Raw genomic sequence first — 26,379 nt, 5'->3', positions numbered from 1 at the left:
ACCATGATGTAAGTTTAATAATGTGTGTGTGTCTATGCATGTGTCTATTCATGTGTGGCATGTGTACTTTAATAAATCTACAAGCTATGTGTATGATTGTCAGTGTAGGTACTCAGTAAATACCTGATTATTGGCAGTGAGTATTGGGGAATGAAAACTTATAAAAATTTCAATCACCCTCATGTATATCCGAAAATATAAATATTGATGAAACAGATATTATGGTACCATTTAATTCTACAGTAGTAGTTTAGAGATTTTATAATTAAAAAAGGATAGTAACAGTTTTTGAGACTGTTAACATAATTTCTGATTCAGCATTCATTTCTATTCAAAATATTTAGGTCATGAAGGTACAATAGATCAACTATTCTGCAGTCTTCATTCTGTCATTGAGTTTTACATGATTTGGATTAATCTGACTGAAGTTGTACTGTTTATATTCCATATACAATATTTCATTCATATAGAAGAGAGATTTAAACACATGTTGGATTTTACAAAATAAAAGGGAACAAGTTTATTTAGAAATGAAGTATAGGTCAAACAGAAATGACCTTTATAATATAAATGAAACACACGTTTCTATTCCCTATATTTTTGCTATAGTGAAAAAAGTAATTCTAGAATTACTTACATGAAAACTATTTCAGGATCCAAAATCTATTTTGATAGTTACGGTAATGCACTAAAGTAGATATAGGAGATAATACATACTAAATCTGAATGGTAGTGGAATAACACTATATATAGATATGTTAATATGTCTTATGGGTATAATAAACACATGTCATCTTCTTTTCCCCTTTTATTAAAAATAGAAGTTTTCACAGATAGTATATCCTGATTATTGTTTCCCTTCCTTCTCCTCCTCCAAGTTTCTCCCTATATTTCTCCAATTCCTATTCCCTCCCTTTCTGTCTCTCAGTAGAAAATAAACAGGCCTTCTAAAGGATTAAATAAAATAAAAAATAAACCTAACATAAGTAATATTAGGAAATGCAAGTGATATAAAAACAACAGGATAGGACAAAACAAACAACAAAACTATCCAAGAGAAAAGCACATGAAACAGAAACCCACTCTTTCAAAGACACAGGAATCCCATAAAAACACTGAACAGGAAGCCAGAATATACACACAAATGACTTGAAAAGTAAGCAGAAATAAGATAAAATATATCAATTAAATAAATTAATAAATATTAAGATAAAAATAAAATGAGAATTAAAGAAAGGCTAAGACCAAATACACGATGACAAAAGTCTAAGAAAAATGCAACAAAGCCATACAGGGTCACCAATTAAATGATTAGTTTATTAATTAAAATAAATTATTCCAAATGTACAGTTCTTAAAAGTTCTTTTTATGATCTACTGTAAATTTTTTGGGAAACTTAATAGTATCCCAAACAATTCTTCATGTTTTGGAGTTATAAATATTCTGAAGACGTTTTTCATTTTCTGTTTCCATAATTGTGCATTCTAGCAATTTCCTGTGGGATTCCTAAAGCCCCTACTAATGGAGGAATACTTACCACAGACTACTTGGTTGGAACTCGAGTTACCTACTTCTGCAATGATGGATACAGACTGTCATCCAAGGAACTCACCACAGCCACCTGCCAGTCCGATGGAACATGGAGTAATCATAATAAGACCCCTCGCTGTGTTGGTATGCACAATCATGTAAATTAGTTAGTAGTTTACAATCATTATGTTCTATGACTTAAAATTTTATGTACTGTTGACTTTTAAAAAATAATTCCTGAAAAGTCCTAGGATAGAAATAAAAATTAATTGATCTTTGTTGTGTTATCAAATATTGAAGGATAGAAAATAGGCATTTTCTCAATTTTAGAAATTCCAAAGACCGTAAAGGTACCAAAAGTGATATTTGTATTTCAGATAGCTAAGTTTTATTTACTTTGTAAAGTAGCATTTTTTAATAAATTCACTGTAAACTAAACCTTTAAAAATATGTGTTAATAATGTTCGTTTGCAGTAAACCAAGCCCTAAGTTTATGAGAGCAAACAGTGAGGCTGAAATTATTGATAAATTTGACTTAGTATATTTATTCTTACTTACTTAAGAATTTTTCACTGCCTTTGTAAAATTATTTTGATGGAAAAATGACGATTTCAGTAATATGTTTACTTCCTCTATTTCAATTTCTTGTCATTTATTACTAACTTTTGAATCTCATTATTTCATTTAAAGTGAGGATTGTTCAGTTATGTGTATTCTTTAAAGATGCCTAATGTTGTTTTTATGCATCTTAAACAACTTTTCACAAACATAAGTACTCTAGGTCTTGTTCACAAAGACAATGCTGATCGAGTATACGTTCTGAAACTAAGTTCTTCAATAAACATTTTAATAATAAGGAAAGACAGAGAGTGAAAGAACTGACTGAGATTCCAAATGGAGAGATCAATTTATATACATATATATACATATATATATATATGTATATATATATATAGTGTCAAAATTGTGAAATAGCTGATTAATTTGAAGAACTTTCAATAGTTTCTGAGGAAACAATTAATTATTATTAAAGTACGAATATGAACAACTATTACTTTGTGGAGCATGATAGAGACTTAACTAAAGCAATGGCAGCATAAAAGATCTAATATATTTTAGTTCTTCTCAGGTACTGGGGTGGTACTTGCCTTACATCTATATTTTTTGGATTTATATAGTTGTTACATGTCCGAGTATTAATTCTTTTACCTTGGAACATGGAAGATGGAGAATTGTGAATGGATCACATTATGAATACAAAACTAAGGTGGTTTTCAGCTGTGATCCTGGTTATCATGGACTTGGTCCTGCTTCTATTGAATGCCTTCCTAATGGTACTTGGAGTTGGAGAACTGAAAGACCATATTGCCAAAGTAAGTAGGATGCTCACATCGTTTTAAAAGCTCTTCTTGGTGATTTCATGTCTTATTTTATGTCTTCTTCAAAACACACCCGTGAAAGATGAGAATTTTTCTCTCTAATCTCGAACATGTTCCTCTGAAATGGAACATTTACATGTTAACCAGCATATCCTCAAAATCCATGCCCCAAATGGGCTTCCTAGTTTCCGGACTTTAGGTGTGAACTATCATTACAAGTGACACAATGGCATTAATAAAATTATTCTCATTACAGTTTAAAGCTTACTAATTATGCTTAGAAAATACTATAAAAATTAACTTATAAGATATGGATAAATAATCTTATTTTAGTGACTAAATTATATTTCTAAGGATAGTTTACATAATACTCATTGAACAGTATTTTTAGTGTTTTATATATTAAATTTATTGGTTAAAAATGAAACAGAAGAATGTATTATTACAAACAAGCCACAGTGTCTATAAATACAAAAATGATCTTTAACTCTTATAATCTAAACCCAATGTTTTCAATAACAGTGCTGTATGAAGCTTATTCTTTCTGATCCTCAATTTCTTAAATAAGAAACTTTTGTAAAGTTATTGAGATGTTTTAATGTCATGATACATTACAAATACCAACTATATCTAGATTCATATGAAACTAAAATACTGTATAATCAAATTGAAAACTATTAGCGTATCTGTATGTATTTTTAAAAACTTACCAGGGTCTTGTAAAAACAACCTAACTAAATAAAGGATAGTCAATTGAAATTCTTCCCAACTTCCTTTACCTATTTGTTATTTTGTTCCAGAAGACACATAGATTAAAATTCATCCTTTTATCCTGAATAAAAAATACATTTATGGCATAAAATATAGCAGAAGCACTCATATTTTTATAAGTACATAGATGGTCCAACGAGATTATGATTATTAATAAATGCAGTACTGCAGAAAGCTAGCTATATTATACCTGACATGTATAAAAATATCTGTGGGTAACATGTTCTTATAAGTTTTTCTGTGATTTACAGATTACTTTATAAATATCTGTGCTAACATAGATTTTGGTTGACCCATTGCACATGATAATAAGGTTAAAAAATAATGATAATAAAGTTAGAGTTCTAAATATTATAATACCTTCTAATTCATACACACTGTTCAATCTCTAAAGTTAAAAGAAGATTTGGACTAATAAGCTGTACTTCTTCCAATCATAAAGAATAAATACTAAACTTTATCATATCCTCTTTTATCTCACATTCAAACTTATTTTACAAATGCCATTTTCATATTTAAGAAAATAAAATCAAAGATAACTCAAAATGTAAGCAGCGTGTTATTTTTAACAGGGGTATTTACCCATATCTCATACGTGTTTACTTTTTGTTTTTAAGTCATCTCCTGTGGAGAATTGCCAACACCTCCAAATGGAAATAAGATTGGAACTCAAACTTCCTATGGCTCCACAGCCATATTCACGTGTGACTTGGGATTCATGCTTGTGGGTTCTGCTGTTCGGGAATGCCTTTCCTCTGGTCTGTGGAGTGGATCAGAAACCAGATGTCTAGGTATGGGTCTTAACTTGCTTTATTTTTCCTTCCCAACCATCACACAGAAGAGGAAAGTGATCTTATTCCCTGATATGAGGTGGCAACTTTATTTATTTACAAAGTGACGCTGGTAAGAGAAGAGTTCCAAACAATGATCCTACAGTCTTGCCTTAGAAATTGAACATAAGGATTCATTCACTTTCAACTTACCTCTCTGACACAGAACCCCTTTACATAGTTGGGCCAACAGAATATTCTTCTGATTATTTAATGGGATACAGTGATTTTTATTTCCTGCATCTCAGTGATTTTTTCCATGTTTCTTAATTGGAAGAACAATCAACAGCAGATTCTTACATGTCTCAGATTCATTAGAGGACTAACCCTTTGTCAGATTTACTTATCACAAATTCATTTACATGCCAATGCTTTTTTTTATTAAATTATTTTATATTTTTACATTCTAAATGTTGCCTCCCTTCCTGGTCCCTGCTTCCTGAGTTCTTCACTACGTTTCCCCTTCCCCCTTGATTCTCAGAAGGTGTTCCCCTGCTCATCCATTCTCACCAGCATCCTTCTTCCTGGAACATCACGATTCCTCAGGATTAAGCACCTCCTCTCCCACTGAGGCCAGACAAGTCAATTCTCAGCTACATATGTGCCAGGCGTACAGATCATCTTGGGTATGCTCTTTGGTTGGGGGCTTAATCTCTGGGAGCTCTGAGGGAACTGGGTTATTAGATACTGTTGTTCTTACGGAGTTACAATCCCCTTTAGCTCCTTCAGTCCTTCCTCTAACTCTTCCACAGGGGTCCCTGACCTCAGTCCAATGGTTGGCTGTAATTATTTGCATTTGATTCAGTCGTATGCTGGTTGAGACGCTCAGAGGACAGCCATGCTAGGATTCTGTCTTAAGCACAACATGGAATCAGTAATACTGTCAGGATTTGGTGTCTGCACATGAGATGTATCCCAGTTTAGGCTGGTCACTGGATGGTCTTTCCTTCAGTTTCTGCTCCTTTGTTCCTGAATTTCTATGCATGTACTTTTGGGCCTGGGTTACCTCACTCAGGATGATTTCATTTTTGTTCAATTCATTTATGTGCAAATTCTTGATGACCTTGTTTTTAAATAGTTCAGTAGTAATCCATCATGTAAATGAACCATATTTTTTTGTATCCATTCATTGGGTGAGGGACATCTGTACAGTTTCCAATTTCTTGCTATTACAAATAAGGCTGCTATGAAAATAACAAGTGTCCTTGTGGTATGGTGAAGCATCTTTTGGGTATATCTCCAGGAGTGGTATAGTTGGCTCTTCAGGTAGAACTCTTTACAATTTCCTGAGAAACCACCAGATTAATTTCAATAGTGGTTTTACAAGTTTGCAATCCCACCAGCAATGGAGGAGTGTTTCCCTTTCTACACATCCTCACCAGCATGTGCTGTCACTTAAGTTTTTGATCTTGGCAATTCTGATTATGATTAAATTGTCTTGTAACCATTTCAAATAACCTGTCAATATATTTCTTCAATGAATATTTGAATAAAACATGTAACTTAAACCTTAGCATCTGTATTATTAGCTAGATATTTGTATTTGTGTATGGTTCTTGCTTTTGTTTTCATTTCCTCCATTTTTCTTTTAAGATAGATTCTATATCCACCCGCCTCTGCCTCCAGCTGCTGAGATTAAATAGTGGCACCATTTCCACCTTCAATATCTCCTTCTGTTTTTATTCTGTTGAAATTACACACACACACACACACACACACACACAGAGAGAGAGAGAGAGAGAGAGAGAGAGAGAGAGAGAGAGAGAGAGAGAGAGAGAGAGAGAGAGAGACATAGGATTACATTGTTTGGAACCATACTCTTACCAGCATCATTCTGGGTTCATATTAAATGAGAACAATATAGCCTCTACTATGTAGCCTCTACAATGAAACTGCCTTCATGGACAACACACACACACACACACACACACACACACACACACACACACACACACATGTTACATGCATTGTATGAATTTTACCAGTGTGAATGATTATGAAAACAGAATTTTGCTAATGGTTCTGAAATTTTCTTAATGTTATGCTACAATCACTTGCCTTCTTCCCTATCAAACTGAGACAAAACAGACTTATTACACTTTATTCGAGTTCTTCATATTCTAAAAATTTACATAAGTAAAATCCTGAATTTGAAAAGGCTTCTTTAATCTAATTCCACTTTAATGTTTTAGGTATGTAAATTAGTTGTATCAATTCCTGCAATGAATTCCCTTAAAAAATAGGGTATTTTGCAACAGTCATCTGATCTTTCTCTAGACTGGAACTATTTATGTTAAATTGAATTTCAATAAAACATTTTTTGCAGAATATATAGTCAGGACTATAATGCCCAGAAATGAAATTAAGTACTGTAATCCTCCTCAGTTCTTATTATTTTTGTGATTGTTGATGTCTAGCAAATTTTTATTGACTTTTTCTTTATTTTCTGATTTTCCTTTGTGGTATGGTAGATTATTTTATTTAAACACATTTTAATATGAATTATAATTCTTAATTCTGGTTATGATTTTGATCATTGTACTTTATAAGAATTTCTCCCCGTCTATGATTTGTTTCTTTATTCCTTAATAAGAAATTTTGATAAGCATAAGTTTTGAACTTCATTAAATGCATACTTTTTTGCCTATTATCTTTTTTGGTTATCATCTGGTTATAGCTAAGGGAATCTCTTCCTTCTTCCTGCACCATTAATCAAAAAATACTCTCTACCAGGTTGTTTCCTAGAAGTTTTCTAGCTCGATATATTATGCATGTGCTTATAATGTGTTGGTGCATTTATTATGAGGTAAGATTTAGTTTGTTTTTCCCTAGTAGGGAAATCTTTTGTTTCTTAATTTTATTTTTAATGAGAACATTTGCTTCAACCTGTAATCATTCCTATGCCACACCTTTCATTTACCCATTCTTCCTCAGATCTATGGCTTATTTTATTTATTGTGGCTATACAGGGACAGACATATACATAGATATTAATATGCCTGTTTGATTGCATTTTAATTAATTAATTTACTTAATAACTTACTCACTTTACATCTTGATCACTGCCTCTCTGCAAATCTCTGCTCACACATTCTCTTCCCCATCCCACCCTCCAGGTAGGGGTACCCCTGAGTATTCCCCTGCTGTGGTACACAAAGTGTCTGTGAGGTTAGGTGCATCCTCCCCAACTGAGGTCTGTCTGCCTTTAATGTTTTTCATATGTACATGGATTTATGGGTAATCACTTATTATTAGATATCTAAATATGGGACTTATCCCTATCTCTGGACACAACTAATATTTCTTTCCTTGGTCGTTAATTACTTGTACCTTTTCATCAAAGATTGGATCCCTATGAGATTTTTCCAATCCATAATTGCATGTCATATGGTCGTATCACCTTCCAGGGCTTGTTTAGATTGCCATGTTCTGAAATTTCATGAGTGTACATTGTGTCTTCATACATCAAGACACAATATCATAGCAATTTTCTAGGTTCTTTGGCTCCTACACTCTTCTGTCCCATCATCTGCAATGTCCCCTGAGCCTGGAGGGCAAGGTTGTGAAGTTTATGTGCCAAATAGGATTCAGCACCTCATATCAGCTGTTATCTGGATTTTGACCTCTTTTTGCTTACAATAATGATCTTGATTTACTTCAAAAAGAAGTTTATTTGATGAGAGACAAGAGCTATGCTTATTTGTGGGTGTTGTAAGTATTTAGAAAGCAGTTAGGTATCATACTGGTTTAAGAAAATTTTAGTAGTCTGTTCTTCTCTAAAATACACTATAATTCTAAAATTCTCTATAGTCTCACTAGCAAATGGTAGTTGCTGGGCCTGGAGCGCAGATCTATCTTCATTATTTGGTTGTTTATTTTCCTATTTTTCAAGTCAAATAAAATAGTAAAACATGATGATTATATAACACTTTGTTTTCTAGTTAGAGCATATAAACCATACAGGGATTATACTCAGTGTAGAGTGGTTAGGCTGTGCAGGACGTATATTTAAACACCAACACGACAGAGACACATTGGGGAGAGTTGTGTTAATGAATTTTCTTCCTAAGCACTGTTTTATTCTTTATTTATAAAGTTGTACTTGTTAGATATTAATTTTTATATATCAAAATACTGTGATTTTTAGATCAATCCACTAGGCAATTTTTTTTCAATTTTTAAATTCTTGATGTTTTTCAGAGTATGTCTTATTTACTTTTATGTCCTTTAATATTGTATGAATATTTAAATGTTTAATAAAGCTAATTATGAATATAAATCACAAATAACATACTCACATTATTAAAACTCCTTTTTGACAAATTTCAGCGGGTCACTGTGGAATTCCAGATCTCATTGTAAATGGTCAAGTCATTGGAGAAAATTATGGATATAGAGACACAGTTGTGTATCAGTGTAACCCTGGCTTTCGTCTGATTGGTTCTTCTGTGAGGATATGTCAGCAGGATCACAATTGGTCTGGTCAGCTCCCATCCTGTGTGCGTAAGTAAGCATGGCAATTGAAATTAGGTTCTCCTGTTCTTGAAGATAGTCAATCAATCATGATTTTTACTGAGCAAGATAAATACTTGTGTTCATCAACTGTATACAAATGACAATATAAATTAAATTTCATAATCCATTCACATATACTGCTATTGAATAATCATTAAGGATCATATATAATTATGAATAGGGAAATATTAACATTTTATTACTTATATTTTTATAAAGACATAATTTAACTTGAGAACCTTAGTATTTAATGTAAACATTTGTAAGTGAGCATTTGTGCATAGATGGCATATTCTCAACATGTTTTCTATATAAGAATTTCAAGTCGTTGACAGCGCTGTGTAACAATGTCAACACTATTGTGATGTGAGACTACGAAGCTTTTTTAGGGTAAATCCTTCTGGTAAATGTTCTTTAGTAATTAGGATGCTATAGCTAGCTCATCAAAGCATATCCTGATGAAGTGTAATTATGAAATGGAGGAAAAAATAATCAAACAAAATATAGAGAGCCATTGTTCTGGTGTCAGACACACTGCTAATTATGGCAGTTAAGTCAAGTAATGTGCTCCTTCAGAGCTCTATTTCATAAACAGTTAAAAGTGTTTATCACTATGGTTTTCTTTAGCTTCAGAAGCCATTAAATTCTTAAATACATTGATATTATGTATATGAAGTATGAATAATATGCTCAATACTGATTAAAATAGTTTAATCAACATTAGGAAATGTATACTAGCCCTATTTCCATTTTCTTTAACACAAATACAAAGTTGTTTGGCTACATATACTATTAGATATTTACAATTACATTTCAATGAAAACACTTGTCATTTTAATAAATCTTTTGATGAATTTATGCATGAATTTATAAATTAAAGTGTGATGCTAGAAAGATGCTTCAGTGATTATGAACACTGGTTTCTTTTTGAGAGGACCAATGTTTAATTTCCCGCACACCTGGTGGCCTCCCAACCATCTGGAACTCCCAGATATAGGATATCTGAGGCTCTCCGGGTCTCTTGCTTTTGTAGATAAGGTTTGCATGCGACACACACACACACACACACGCACACACACACGCGCACACACACACACACACACACACATACACTCAGAACACTGTACCACAGAAAATAAAAAAAAATAATTAAATGGAGTTTGATACTTTTTTTTTTACTAAAATCCTTAAAATAATTATAGGTATACTTTGGAATCTCTTTCCACCAGGAAGTATGAATTTAATCATACTGCTCTTACTCATTTATTATTGTTTTAATGATGAGAAAGCACACAAACTTTAAGATAGAGAAAAGAAGGTAAGGCACTCTGTGTGGAACAAGTGGAAAGAGACTCAGAGACGCAAAATCAAGTAGTGAGAGTGCCAGGTGACTGGTCGCTGGTCAGGTTGGAGAGGCTTTGCGGGCTGAAACACGGTGAATGGGGATAAAAGTTTCCCACCTGGTAATTGTTTCATGAGCTCTAAATTTATGCTTGACTCTTTCAGACTAACACTGTGCACCTATACCAGAAATGACTTATACTGCACATAAATAAATGTGTGTGTGTGTGTGTGTGCACGCGCATGAGTGCTTTTGTGTGTGCATGCTTGTGTGTAGAGGGAGTATTTTGCATGAAAGGCAAGTGTTTACACTTGGGGCACACACTGTTCCCTTGGACAGAACTTTTCTCAATCATTATCTCTTAGACAGTCATGGTGAAGGGTTAGGCCAGAATGCTGAAAAGCACATTAGAAAGTGGATATTTGCTTGAATTTTTTTCTTTCTTTTTTTTTTTTTTTTTTTGGAGCTGAGGGCCGAACCCAGGGCCAAGCGCTCTACCACTGAGCTAAATCCCCAACCCCTGCTTGAATTTTTTTTTGGGGGGGTTCTTTTTTTCGGAGCTGGGGACCGAACCCAGGGCCTTGCGCTTCCTAGGTAAGCGCTCTACCACTGAGCTAAATCCCCAACCCCTTGAATTTTTTTTAATTCAACTCCTTAAAACCATGTGTCTTTTGATAATTTCCTGCCTCCTGACTTCTGAATCGTTCAAGATTCAGACCTCTGCTCATTTCATCTCCCTTGAGAGATGGTTGTTGGAGATGAACTTGGCTACATCAACCATATTTTCCTCTTTGCACTTCTACCTTTGAAATATTACATATTTATTATCATTGCTACATAAAAGTAAAATTATAGCTTCATGAGGATAACTCTATTCTATCCTCTTATCATTATTCCTCAGATGAATATAATGTAATAGGCGATTTATTTTATTTTTACCTTAATTATATATACACCTTAAAATTTCTCCTAAAATGTCCATCTCCAATTACTTACATTAATATTTTAAAAATACTGTTTAGTAAATGGCAATACAGAATCAACATGAGCAAGTCATACCACTGTTTTTCTGCTTAAATAATTTAAACAGTAAATGAGAATGGGCTCTTAGAATAAAACTGGTTTCTTTATTGATAATTTTAAACAAGAATAAGATGCAGTTAAATTTCCAAGTGAGTAGGTTGACATTAACAATGCAGCTGAAAAATAATTGTCCCTAGGTCATTCACTAAAAGGAGCTGTAGTCTTTTCTGAGCCTAACTATGAAACATCATTGCTGGGAATGCTCTGATTAACGGAGTGAACTGACATAGTAAAACAGCTCCTGGAAATGCAGTGCCAGAACCTCATAAAATAAATTCAAGGACCATAAAATAAAAAAGATCTAAATAATTCTAACGAGCCTGTAATTTCTAAGTAAATGTGTTAAATTATATATTAAAAAATATCTAGTAAGACTGATTGGAATGGAGAGTGTTAGCGTTGATTATTTCAAAACGTGATTGGAATTTCTAGGACAGCATCATGTGTTGTTCTTGTTATAAACATTAACTAGTCTTACTAAGACTACAGTACTTTTCACATTTTAGTGATCTATTTCCCAAATAACATCAAAAGAGCTATTTCCAAATGATATTGAACTGTAAATGTGAATACCTCAGCCCTTAAAATTAGCTGTTCATGTTAAACTTTGTCATTTGATATTTGCTGCAGGCATCTAGAGATGGAAACTCCTGTCATTACCTATATTTTTTTTGTTGTTTTTCTTTTTCAGTATTATTTCAGAATGTATGAACAGAAGGGCAACATCAAAAACCTATATAGAACAAAGTCAGAATGTGAAACATTAAACATATAGCACTTTAGTGAAACTGGCATAATTTAGTGATTAGTAGATGCTTCTTGGTTTTAGTAGTCATTGCACAACTGTGAAGAGCTCAGCTCTATTTCCTATACTCATGAAACTAGTAAGGAATGGTTTTACTTGAGTTTCTAACCAGAGGTTTATGTGGAGACAGAAGGATTCCTTGGACTAACAGACTATCTGCCTGGTCAAAACACAGGAAACCTGGTGAAGATTGACAGAGAATGATGCCCAACACTCTTGTCTGACCTCTATGCATATACCTGCACACATATGTGCAAATACACATGTGCATATTACACACACATGCACAAGCACGCATACACATATACTCAGACTAGGAAAGTAGTGTCTTAAAAACACAAAACCTTTTTATTTATTTATTTTTATTAGATTTTAGTTAATTATTTTATTTATTTATATTCCCAAATTTTGTCCCACTCCCAATCCCCACTCCTAGATCCCTGTTCCCTGATCACTGTTCCCCTCTTTCGGGCATCCCCCTTCCCTGGGGCATCAAGTCTCTACTGGATTAGCCGCATCCTTTCCCACTGAGGCCAGACAAGACAGTCCTCTACTACAGTGTGCTGGGGGTTGTAGACCAGACCATGTGTGCTCTTTGGTTGATGGCTTAGTCTCTGGGAGTTCCCAGTGGTCCAGGTTAGTTGATATTGTTGGTCTTCCTATGGGTTTACAATCCCCTTCACCTCTTTCAATCCGTCCTTTCACTCTTCCATAGGAATCTGTGACCTCAGTCCAGTTCTTGGCTGTGGGTATCTACATCTGTCTCAGGCAGCAGCTGGTAGAGTTTCTCAGAGACAGCTATGCCCCTGTCTGCACACACAATACAGTATCAGTAACAGTGTCTGGAAAAACATTCACAATCTTAAATAGTTTTTGTTTCTAATATTTTATATTACTGCTATTTTACATCTTTGTTAGTGAAAAGTACTTTGTGTACATCCACATATCAAGTTGTTTTTCTACTTGGAATTGACTAAAGATAATTATCCTCTGATAATTAATATTATTTACTTTTTTCTCCTTTTGCCAATGATTTAGCTGTTAGCTGTGGTCACCCGGGCAGTCCAATTTATGGAAGAACAAGTGGAAATGGGTTCAACTTTAATGATGTGGTAACATTCTCTTGCAACATTGGGTATCTTATGCAAGGGCCAACAAAGGCACAGTGCCAGGCCAACAGGCAGTGGAGCCATCCTCCACCTGTGTGCAAAGGTAACCAGCTCACTACAGTCCAACTGGGGTTGTGGCAATATGTCAATAAAGGCATAGATGATAAATCTGAAGAGCTCAGGCAGAAGAGTAGGGAATTAATAATTAATAAAATGAAAGGTTTAATTGTGGTGGAATCTCATTCCATGTTGCCAAATGTTATTTTTTTCAATTCTGTTTTCATTCATTTCAAATTGTAATTCCATAATTTCTGCTCTTCATTTCCCTTTTGCCAGAAACTTTCATACCCTTCCATACATCAAACCAGTTCCATTCTTCAATCTCAGTTTTGGGATCATTTTTCTTGTGCATAAATATGTATACACACCTTGCAGAATCTGTTCATGATGTTTGCGTATATGTGTCTTATTACTCTGTCATTCTGAATTGTTTGACAAAGTACAGAGCTCATCAATGACTCCCTCAGCAGTTATTAGTTGCCAGTATTTCTTTGTCTACAGGGGAGACCTGTGAAACATCACCCCTATCACATTAGCTTTCTGTAAGGCTTTCTTTCTGTTATTAGGACATAGCTATTTTGGAGAACACTATATAGATATAAATATAGATATAGATATATAGATATATAGAGATATAGAAATATAGAGATATAGATATAGATATATTGATATTTATATTGATATATGTATCAATAAATTTCAATTGCTTTTCTATTCATGTATACTCTTTGGTTGGTGGTTTAGTCCCTCGGAGTTCATGGATGTCTGGTTCTGTTGATATTGTTGTTCTACCTATGGGATGGCAACAGCAACAGCTCCTTCAGTCCTTCCACCAACTCCTCCACTGGGGTCCCCATACCCAGTCCAAAGGTTGACTGTGAGCACCCACATCTATATTAGTTAGGCTATGGCAGAGCATATCAGGAGACAGCTATATCAGGATCCTGTCAGCACGTAATTCTTGGGGTTGGCAATAGTGTCTGTGTGTGGTGTCTGCATTGGGTTAGATCTCCAGGTGGAGCTGCCTCTGGGTCGCTTTTCCTTCAGTCTCTGTCCACACTGTCTCCTTATTTCCTCCTGTGAGTATTATGTTCCCCCTTCTAAGAAGGACTGAAACATCCACACTTTTGTCTTTCTTCTACTTGAGTTTCATATGGTCTATAAATTGTATCTTGGATATTCTGACTTTTGAGATAATATCCACTTATCAATGAGTACATATCCTGTGTGTTATTTTATGATTGGGTTACTTCACTCAGGATGGTATTTTCTAGTTCCATCCATTTGCCTAAGAATTTTATGAAGTCATTGTTTTTAAAAGCTGAGTAGTACTCCATTGTGTGGAAATGTACCACACTTTCTGTATCCATTCGTCTGTTGAAGGACATCTGGTTCTTTCCAGCTTTTGGTTATTATAAATAAGGCTGCAGGAATGTAAGACCCATACTTGAATTTAGTAAAAGCAATATATAGCAACTCAGAAGCCAACAGCAAACTCAATGAATAGAAGCTTGAACCAATCCCATAAAAATCAGGTAATAGACAAGGCTGTGCACTCTCTCCCTACCTTTTCAATGTAGTATTCAAAGTCCTAGCCAGAACAATTAGACAACAAAATGAGGTCAAAGGAATACAAATTGGAAAGGAAGAAGTCAATATCAATATCAATATCAAAGTCAATATCAATATCACTATATATAGATGATACGATAGTATACTTTAGTGACCCCAAAGTATACTTTAGTGACCCCAAAATTCCACCAGAGAACTCCTAAACCTGATAACCAAATTTAGCAAAGTGGCTGGGCATAGAATTAGCTCAAACAATTAAGTATCCTTCCTCTACTCAAAGGTTAAACAGGCTGAGAAAGAAATTAGGGAAATGACACCTTTCACAATAATCACAAATAATATAAAATACCTTGGTCTTACTCTATCCAAGCAAGTGAAAGAACTGTATGAAAAAACTTCAAATCTCTGAAGAAAAAATCAGAGAAGATCTTGGATGAGGGAAAGACCTCCCATGCTCAATGGATTGCCAGGATTAATATAGTAAAAATGGCCATGTTGCTGAAAGCAATCTACAGATTCCATGCAATACCCATTAGAATTCCAACTCAATTCTTCATATTCTTAGAAAAACCAATTTGCAAATTCATTTGGAGAAGCCAAAAACCCAGGATAGCAAAAACTATTCTCACAAATAAAAGAACTTCTGGGAGAATCACTATCCCTGACTTCAAGCTGTATTACCGAGCAATAGTGATAAAAACTGTATGGTATAGATACAGAGACTGGCAGGCAATCAGTGGAATAGAATTGAAGACCCAGAATGAACCTACATACCTATGGTCACTTGATCTTTGACAAAGTAGCTAAAACCATCCAGCGAAATATAGAATTTTAAACAAATTTTAAAAAACAGAATTTTAAACAAATATTGCTGGCTCAACTGGTGGTCAGCATGTAGAAGAATGCAAATGGACCCATTCTTGTCTCCTTATACAAAGTTGAAGTCCAAGTGGATCAATGACCTCCACATAAAACCAGCTTTGCTGAAACTAATAGAAGAGAAAGTGAGGAAGTACCTCAAACACATGGCCACTGAGGAAAATTTCCTGAACAGTACACCAGTGGCTTATGTTCTAAGATAAAGAATCAACAGATGAGACCTCATAAAATTGCAAAGCTTCTGCAGTACAAAGGACACTGTCAATAGGACAAAACAGCAACCAAGAGATTGGGATAAGATCTTTACCAATCCTACAGCTGATAGAGGGCTAATATCCAATATATACAAATAACTCAAGAAGTTAGACTCCAGAGAATCAAATATGGTACTAAAAATGGAGTATAGAGATAAACAAAGAATTCTCAACTTTGGTTTCCTGAGAGATATCATGTGGCCCTGAAGCACCTAAAAAAATGTTCAACAAAATGTCATGAGGAAAATCAAAACAACCCTGAGACTCTACCTCACACCAGTCATAATGGCTAAGACCATAAACTCAGGTGACAGCAGATGCTGGCAAGGATGTGGAGAAAGAGGAACACTTCTCTATTGTTCGTGGTGTTGAATGCTGGTTCAATCACTCTGGAAGTCTGTCTGGAGGTTCCTCTGAAAATTGGAAATAGTACTACCTGAGGATTCAGCTATACCATTCCTTGGCATATTACCAAAAAGATGCTCCAAAACATAACAAGGGCACATGCTCCACTATGCTCATAGCAGCCTTATTTATTATGGTCAGATGGTAGATTTCTTATTTTTTAATGAATTATGATAAATTTTGTTTTGCTTAAAATAATATTTATCCAATATTTTACTATTGGTAACAAAAATAACTTAAGTGGAATCCTTCTTCCATCTATATTTAGCACAATTCTTAGGAGTTAATATGGTTCTCAAAATTACTATACATTTTCCTGTATTTTCATCTATAAAAATATGACTATTTTATCAAAAGTTCCTGGGTTAGTAAATTTCTGGAGTATTTGGTTTATTTGACTAAATTCACTTCTGAAATGAAGTTTTTAAAAAATTCAACAGAATTATACCTAGGTATATTTATATTAATCTTAAACTAACATTTAACTTTTTTCTTTTCTTTAGTGGTGAACTGTTCTGATCCTGGAATTCCAGCCAATTCCAAAAGAGAAAGCAAAATAGAACATGGGAATTTTACCTATGGTACTGTGGTATTCTATGACTGTAACCCAGGATATTTTTTATTTGGGTCTTCAGTTTTGATATGTCAGCCAAATGGACAATGGGACAAACCTTTACCAGAATGTATCAGTAAGTAGATAATGTGAATTGTTCCTATAAAAATGTTATGGAAACAATATTGATGTTTATTGACATAACTCAAACTGTATACCAGGGGAAATTACCTTGACTTATTATGTTTCAAAACTATATATTGATGTACTTCACAAATTCATTGACCATTTTTTCTATCATATCACTTTATTTTCTAAAACGTAAAATTTCTTCTACAATACCATGCCTATTTCTAGAGATAATGGAACAAACATCTCCTTAGCCTTGATAGAGAACCCTCAAAGCATGTGAACGGCCCACGGTGCTATGTACAAGAAGTTGAATGAGGGGTTATAACATGAGTAGAAATAGCTTGCCATAAGCCCACCTAAGAGTCACAGCTCTAGAAAGCTAGAAACCCAGACTGTACTACTGCACAAGTCGCTTAAATTTAGACAGTTTTAGGCTGTCTCTTTAGGCAGCTTAGATGGTAGGAGCCTTTTATAGGTCTCTGCTTCTTTCAGGTTGCCTGGTTAGTGAGTGCCTCTTTTATGTATTTTAGAGAGTCTCTTGGCAGCCTCCACTGCTCATATTTACTTGGGGAATGGGAGGTAAATAGAATCTTGTCAGTTTCAGTTTTGGTTTCCTGAGCAAAAGGAACTTCCATGATGAATAGAATGTGTCTCAATAAGTGTCCCTCCAAGATGTAGAATTTAATCATATAGAAAATTGCTATACATGAAATATTAATATGACAGGTATGTCTTTGAGTATGGATAAAGGCAGAAGATAATGATACACAAGTACCACACTCATTCCTTTAGCGTTATCATTATTTTAGAGGCAGGAATTTTCTATCAACATTAAATTATTTTTTGATACACTTTAGTTTGATGTGTGTGTGTCTGTGTGTATTCCACATATTCATTAAAATAATTTTATGTATTTGGACTGATCACTCTATTGGGTAAAAAAGTCTTCCAGACAATGATCTAAGTTCAAATATTAGAATTTAAGTGTAAAAGACAGATGTTATAGATGTGTTCCATGTACTCCTACAGTGAATTAGAAGAAACAGATAGAATTTCACATGGAAACTAGCCCTAGTAAGTTCACAGAAACAATAGAGGCTTTAGGTGGATAGAAGGAACTGATTTTAAACAGAATGTCTTCTGACCTCTGCAATAGTACTGGAACACAGACACAGACACAGACACAGACACAGACACAGACACAGACACAGACACAGACACAGACACAGACACAGACACACACACACACACACACACACACAGAGAGAAAGAGAGAGAGAGAGAGAGAGAGAGAGAGAGAGAGAGAGAGAGAGAGAGAGAGAATTTAAGAGTTGGGAGTAAAAAGGTTTGAAGTTATAAGAACATAAATCAAATTCAGACAATTGACAAGTCTTAAATTGACTGATAGGACATAAAAATTTTATAAAGTATTACAAAGTGCTTGTCCAAGTAACTTTTGGTTATAATAATAAAGTTATTTCATATTCATATTTTAGAAAGAGTGATTTCTTTTATATTTATGAAGAAAGATTTAATGAAAAGGTGTGGCAACACTACTTTTGGAGAAAGAAAGATTTCACATGTTCATAAAATTTCTGATTTTATGTAACTGAAGTACTGGTTTGACAGGTGGAATAAAATTTATTTTATTTCTTTTAGTAGACTAACTCAGTGATTTGAACCATTTATTTACATGAGCTTTATAACCGTAACATTAAATGTAAAATATTTTGGGGTTTTTTTTTTGTAGAACATAAAAACTTTAAATCGTTTAGGTTTAATTTTTATTGTGATAGGCCTTTGACTTTACTGACTAATACGTGTCACTGAGGAAGTTTGTTAAATAGCAAAGGCATCTTGGAAGTTCATGTGTCATTTGCACATTTTCTTGGTCTAAAAATGGATAGCTTCAGATCTTTCTATAAGCTTGATTTAATAGTAAACATACAATAATTTCCAAGTTTCTACAATATTTACTTTTTTTATTCTTGTAAGCATAGAAACATTTTGAATATCAAGAAGTCCTCAAGTCTTTTCTCTGTTTAACATCCATTGTGAATTAGTGCCAGACTTGCAGATAGATTGTGAATCACAGAACTTCTTTTTTCTATATCTTTAGTCTCAAAATTCTTCCTGTTCAATTTTGGTATAGTCCACCTTTTAATCAAACTGAGCTTCCTTATGTTTTCATTTAGTTGACCTTTCTCAGTCTTCTAAATAACTTGGACATTCTCCTCCAGTTAAATATATATTTCAAACCAATGGTTTGGTTAGGTACAGTCAGTACTAACACCACTTGTTACAGTAAAGCAAACATGGGTGTATATATTTAGGTTTCAAATTCCTATTAAACTCATCCTCAGGATGAATGATTTAACACAATAGTCCCCATAACTAAGACATTAATATCATGTTTAGGAAACTAAATTTTATAAAGTAAGTGTGTCTATTTTAATATCAAGGATATGTTCATCTTAATAATATTTAAATTAACATTTTGGCATTCCAACTGAATCTGTCATCTGCAAAGTATAGAGTTTAGTACTGATCAAATTCACGTAAATTAAAAGGAAAGAAAATTTCAGAATATTTTAAGTAAATTTCTGATTTTGTGTCCATCTGCAGTCATACCTGACTTTGGTCACATGTAGTCTTCAGAGTACTGGCTGGAAAATGCTTTGACATGTTGGAGTAGAAAATGTACTTTTATTTTATAAACAAGCTGATTCAGGTTGTTCGATAGGAGATATAAAAAAATTTTATATTCAAAAATTATGTATTGTAGTGATTGACTGTGGACACCCTGGCATTCCTCCTAATGCAGTCCTGTCTGGAGAGAAGTATACTTTTGGGTCAACAGTTCACTATTCCTGCACAGGAAAGCGTTCTCTTCTAGGCCAGGCATCCAGGACTTGCCAGCTAAATGGACATTGGAGTGGATCTCAACCTCATTGTTCAGGTACCAGTGGAATGGAACTGTGTATGGCAGAAATTTACTATGATTACTAATCCATACAGCATACTCTAAGGACATCAACATCCCTCTTAAAAATTTTGTGAGTGAAGACCGAAAAACATTTATGTGAATGCTTGTAAGGGAATGTAAATCAAGCAGCAAAGGAATGCTAATTTTCTATATCAATGGTTCTCAGTTTCCTAATACAATGACCCATTAACCCAGTTCCTCATTTTTTGGTTACTCCTTACCATAAAATTATTTTGGGGGCTAATTTTTAACTGTAATTTTGTTACTATTATTTTTACTACTATTATTGTTGTTGTTATTATTACTATTATTATTAACAAAAATATCTGATATGTAGGATAGCTAATAAGTAATCTTTACAAAGGGTTTATTGTACTCTACAAAGGGGTAATGAGCCAAGAGTTGAGAAACAGGGATTTACATCCTAATTCTCAAGTGTGTGTTTTGGATTGTACCTGTGCTCTATGTAAACAGCTAAGTGATTTTAGGATATGTTTCAGTACAAATTCATAAGGACTCTGTAGACATTTTATTTTAGTACAAATCAAACTTGATTTTCCCAAATTTGAAAAGGTACAGGAGTAATGTTTATCAGAATTCATTTCTCTTTCTTTCTAAGCAATGCTTACTTAGTGGCAAATTAAAAACAAAATCTAAATGCTTTAAACTCCAATGACCAAACGAGTATTATGAAAGCTATTTATCAATACCAAACTTATTTATCTATTATTACTATAATATATATTTATTCATTATAACTATAACAGTTATCTTTAAATTAATGAAAATAAAATGTAGGTTTAATTAATAACCCATTAATATAGTATGTAATGCATTTTACGACAATGTATAACCTATTACTTTCTTTAGAAATATCGTAACATTGTTAGAGATAGAATAGATCTCTTGTCAGTACTATTTATGTTCATCTGTTACCTAGATATGATACTCTTTTCCCATAATTCTCTAAATTTACATATTAATCAAACCTTTTACATGATTCAATTTTGTAAAGATTGTAATAGATAATTTTAGGAAGAGTTTTATATTGTTTTCTATTTAGAAGTGAGAAAAGTGAAGTGGTTGAGTTCAAATCTTCTAAATCATGGCAGTGATTGGGACTTCAAATTTAACCTACAAATTAGTGTAATTCTAAAACTGTCTTCCATGATGATCAGTCTTATCTTTAACTTACTCATTATAAGTAAATTTCCAGAAGACCAGCCATACAAATATCCTCCTCATCTTTATACAGTATATTAAAAGCCTAGTATTGAAGGGAAGAATAAACTGCTTATATGTTAAACAGTAATATAATAGTCTAAAATGCCTGAAATGCCTGTAGTAATTAACATTGCATTTTAGATTTAAAAACAGAAGTTTATGGATAGATTCCACCTAGAAAACACATGAAATTTTTAAGTACCATCACAATCAACTCCTCTCTCTCTCTCTCTCTCTCTCTCTCTCTCTCTCTGTCTGTCTCTCTGTTCATGTGTATCTTTATATTATGAATGTGTATACTGTGTTTAGAAATATTGAAGTAGTGTAGAGAGTGAGAAACTGCTAATACTGAAAGCAAAGGACAAGAACCTTGTGCTGACAGTGATGAGGGAAATTCTATTTGAAATTTGTTCCCAGCTTTTAATTCTAGGTTGCTTACAATTTATTTCTATATTCTCATAGAGGAAAAAGAAATCAGCTAGTTGCTAACTCTTTGCTAACAGACTTTGCGAGAGGAAATTTAAAAGGGCTAAAATGTAATTCATTGGAATAATTCTATTATATTGTTTATATTGTTCTAGCTCACAGCAGTTCCAGAATAGCCAAAAGATTATTAATCATAAGATGATTCAGAGAATGAATTATGTAATCACTCTAGCCACATTTTTAAAAAAATTTTATATAAATACATTTTCCATTAAGTACATATTTTTGTCATTTACAAATTTTTATCCATTCTATTATTAACTATATTGTGGGAATTATAATGAAATACCTGTAACTATTTATATCTACAAATCTTCAATAACAAAAATAACACAATAGTCAGAAACCATTATTTGTGCTTTTTCTTCATATGAGTACAGCCAGGTGGGAGATATTATTGACATTTTTATTCAGTCAAATTAAGTAAAAATAGCATGTATATAACAAATGCGTACTAAGCTATTGGTGAAAATGGTGAACAAAATCAATGCATATCATAATAAATTAATTTGAACTTTGCTGCATGCAGGTGACACCACTGGTACATGTGGGGATCCAGGCATGCCTGGTCATGGCTCCAGACAGGAAAGTGATTTTAGAACGAAAAGCACTGTACGGTTTGCCTGTGATACTGGATACATTCTTTATGGCTCAGAAGAAAGAACATGTTTATCCAATGGCAGTTGGACTGGGAGGCAGCCAGAGTGCAAAGGTAATCTCATGTCAAAGTTAAATATATGGAAAGTGCTTAACATACTTCAGTCTGATTTTCAACTTCATTGAGTCAAAAGATTTCCATTATTGTTGTTATTCTTTAAACATTTTTCACAGTCCAGTCACCATCCCCCTCCCAGTCCACCCTCAGACCACTCCCTATCATACTCTCCACTCCCATCTCTAAGAGGACATCCCCACCCCACCCCCACACACACCCACCTGACCAGACCTCCCTACTCCCTGAGGCCTCAAGTCTCTCAAGGGTTAAGAGCTTCTCTCATTGAAACCAGAACAGGCAGTCTTCAGCTGTATATGTGTCTAAGGCTTCTTTTTCTTTTTTCTTTTCTTTTATTGGATATTTTCTTTATTTACATTTCAAATGTAATCCCATTTCCTGATTTCCCCTCCAGAAAACCCCATCCCATCACCCCACCACCTGCCCCCATGAGGGTGCTACCCACCCATCCACCCAGTCTCACCTCCTCCCCTCCCCGGCATTCCCCTACACTGGGGCATCCAACCTTCACATGACCAAGGGTCTCTCCTCCCATTAATTCCCTACAAGGCCATCCTCTGCTACATATGTGGATGGAGCCATTAGGTCTATCCCTGTGTTCTTTTGGGATGGTGGTCTAGTCCTTGGGAGCTCTGGGAGGTCTGACTGGTTGATATTGTTTTTCTTTTTCTTTTTTTTTTTTTTTTGGTTCATTTTTTCAGAGCTGGGGACCGAACCCAGGGCCTTGTGCTTCCTAGGTAAGCGCTCTACCACTGAGCTAAATCCCCAGGCCCGATATTGTTGTTCTTAATGGGGTTGCAAACCCCATCAGCTCCTTCAGTCCTTTCTCTAACTCCTCCACTGGGGACCCTGTTCTCAGTTCAGTGGTTGGCTGCTAGCATACACATCGGTATGTTCTGAGCATCTGCCTCTGTATCTTCTGAGGAACAGCCAGACAGATTTCCAGAGTGGTCTTACAAGTTTGCAATTCCACCAACAATGGGAGGGTGTTCCTCTTTCTCCACATCCTTGCCAGCATCTGCTATGACCTGAGTTTTTTGATCTTACCAATTCTGACTGGTGTGAGGTGGAATCGCAGGGTAGTTTTGATTTGCATTTCACAGATGACAAAAGATGTTGAACACTTCTTTATGTGCTTCTCTGCCATTCCATATTCCACAGTTGAGAAATCTTTGTTTATCTCTGTACCACGCTTTTTAATAGGATTAATTGGTTCTCTGGAGTCTAACTTCTTGAGTTCTTTGTATATGTTGGTTATTAGCCCTCTATCAGATGTACGATTGGTAAAAATCGTTTCCCAATCTGTTGATTGCCATTTTGTTCTATTAAAAATATCCTTTGTCTTACAGAAGCTTTGTGATTTTATGAGGTCTCATTTGGTGAATTTTGATCATAACCACTGATGTTTTGTTCTGAAAAATTTCCCCTGTGCCCATGTGTTCCAGGCACCTTCTCTTCTATTAGTTTTAGTACATCTCTTTTTATTTGAAGGTCCTTGATCCACTTGAACTTGAGCTGTGTACAAGGAGATAAGAATGGATCAGTTTGCATTCTATAGGTTGACCACCAGTTGAACTAGCAGCATTTGGTGATAATTCTATCTTTTTGCCACTGGATGGTTTTAGCTCTTTGGTCAAAGATAAAATGACCATAGGTGTGTGTGTGGGGGGCGGTATTTCTGGGTCTTCAATTCTATTTCATTGATCTACTTGCCTGTCTCTGTACCAATACCATACAGTTGTTTTTTTTTTTTAATCACTATTGCTCTGCAATACAGGTTGAAGTCAGGGATGGTGATTCTCCCTGAAGTTCTTTTTTTGTTGAAGATAGTTTTTGCTGTCCTGGGTTTTTTGTTATTCCAAATGAATTTGCAAATTGCTCTTTCTAAGTCTATGAAGAATTGGAATTCTGATGGGGATTGCTTTGAATCTGTAGATTGCTTTCAGCAAGATGGCCATTTTTACTATATTATTCCTGCCAATCCATGAGCTTGGGAAATCTTTCCATCTTCTGAGATCCCCTTCAATTTCTTTTTTCAGAGACTAGAAGTTTTGCCACACAGATCTTTCACTTGCTTGTTTACAGTCACACCAAGGTATTCTACATTATTTGTTACATGTGTTGTTTCCCTAATTTCTTTCTCAGCCTGCTTATCCTTTGAGTAGAGGAAGGATAGTTAATTGTTTGAGTTAATTTTATATCCAGCCACTTTGCTGAACTTTTTTATCGGGATTAGGAGCTCTCTGGTGAAACTTTTGGGGTCACTTAAGTATATTAACATATCAACAAATAGTGGTATTTTGATTTCTTCCTTTCTAGTTTGTATCCCTTTGGCCTTTGTTTGTTGTCTAATTGCTCTGGCTAGGACTTTGAGTACTACACTGAAAAGGTAGGGAGAGTGGGCAGCCTGTCTGGTCACTGATTTTAGTAGGATTGCTTCAAGTTTCTCTTCAGTTAGTTTGATTTTGGCTACTGGATTGCTGTATATTGCTTTTATTATATTTAGGTATGGTCCTTGAATACCTGATCTTTCTAAGACCTTAACCATGAAAGGGTGTTGAATTCTGTCAAATAGTTTCTCAGCATCTAATGAGATGATCGTGTGTTTGTTTTTTTCTTTTGAGTTTGTTTATATATTGGATTACATTGATTGATTTCCATATATTGAACCATCCCTGCATCCCTGGGATGAAGCCTACTTGTTCATGATGGATGATCATTTTGATGTGTTTTTGCATTCTGTTTTTGAGAATCTTAATATTTTGGCATCGATATTCATAAGGAAAATTCATATCAGCTAGTGTATGCTGCCTGCTTGCTGGCCCAGTGTCTGAGAGATCCAGGTTAGTTCAGACTGCTGGTCCTCCTATAGGGTTACCATGTTAGTTGAGACCACTGTTCTCAGCTTCTTCCAGCTTTTTATTCCAATTCAAACATAGGGGTTCTTAGTTTCTGTCCATTGGTTGGGTGCATGTATCTGCACATGAGTCTGTTGGGCCTCTTGAAGGCCAGACATGCCAGGCTCCTGTCTGTAAGCATACCACAGCATCAGTAACAGTCTCCCACCTTGCTTGAGGCCTCCTGTGAGCTGGTTCCCAATTTGGGCTAATCACTGAAACTTCCGTCCCTCAGTCTCTTCACCATTCCAGTCCCTGCAATTCATTTAGACAAGAATAATTCTGGGTCAAAACACTTGACCGTGAAATGGCAACCCCATCCCACACTTGATGATGACCTGCCCTTCTACTCTACAAGTAGAGATAGACTTTACAAGTCCCCTCTCCACATTGCTAAGCATTTCATCTTAGGTCCCTCACTTTGAGCCTTGAGCGACTCCCACCTCCCAGGACTCTGGTACATTCTAGATGGTCCCTCCACCTTCTTCCTCCCAAGATTACCTGTGTCCATTCTTTTTACTGGCCACCAAGGCTTCACTCCTGTTCCCCCCAATACTTGATCATGTCACCCCCTTCCCCTCGCTATCCCCTCAGGTCCCTCCCGCCTCTGCTCCAGTGATTGCATTCTTCTCCCCCCAAATGGGATTGAGGCTTCCTCCCTTGGGCCCTTCAGCTTGTTAACCTTCTGGAGTTCTGTGGATTTTATCCTGGGTTTCTGTACTTTTGGGGCTACTATGTACTTAGTGAGTACACACCATGTCCTTTTGGGTCTGAGTTACCTCACACTGGATGGTATTTTCTAGTTCTATCCATTTGCCTGCAAAACTCATGATA

The 26,379-nt window shown here is 34.8% G+C and overlaps 1 protein-coding gene across 7 annotated transcripts in view; it reads left to right on the top strand.

The window, feature by feature from the left end:
* Nucleotides 1-26,379, top strand: part of Csmd3 (CUB and Sushi multiple domains 3) — a 1,319,129-nt gene that overhangs the window by 1,241,148 nt on the left and 51,602 nt on the right. For 6 of the 7 annotated variants that reach the window (XM_063264433.1, XM_063264432.1, XM_063264430.1 and 3 more), the window contains 8 exons: nucleotides 1,489-1,674; nucleotides 2,709-2,903; nucleotides 4,298-4,471; nucleotides 8,840-9,013; nucleotides 13,294-13,467; nucleotides 17,038-17,223; nucleotides 20,005-20,178; nucleotides 22,445-22,627. In XM_063264433.1, coding sequence (XP_063120503.1) covers nucleotides 1,489-1,674; nucleotides 2,709-2,903; nucleotides 4,298-4,471; nucleotides 8,840-9,013; nucleotides 13,294-13,467; nucleotides 17,038-17,223; nucleotides 20,005-20,178; nucleotides 22,445-22,627 — 1,446 coding nt within the window. Of the gene's footprint in view, nucleotides 1-1,488; nucleotides 1,675-2,708; nucleotides 2,904-4,297; nucleotides 4,472-8,839; nucleotides 9,014-13,293; nucleotides 13,468-17,037; nucleotides 17,224-20,004; nucleotides 20,179-22,444; nucleotides 22,628-26,379 lie in introns of those variants that run through there. The other variant, XR_010053386.1, reaches the window with a different exon arrangement.

This window comes from Rattus norvegicus, chromosome 7, assembly GCF_036323735.1.
Source record: "Rattus norvegicus strain BN/NHsdMcwi chromosome 7, GRCr8, whole genome shotgun sequence".
NCBI classification, from domain to species: domain Eukaryota; kingdom Metazoa; phylum Chordata; class Mammalia; order Rodentia; family Muridae; genus Rattus; species Rattus norvegicus.
Note: the sequence above shows the minus strand (reverse complement) of the source record. Positions and strands in the feature narration are given on the sequence as shown.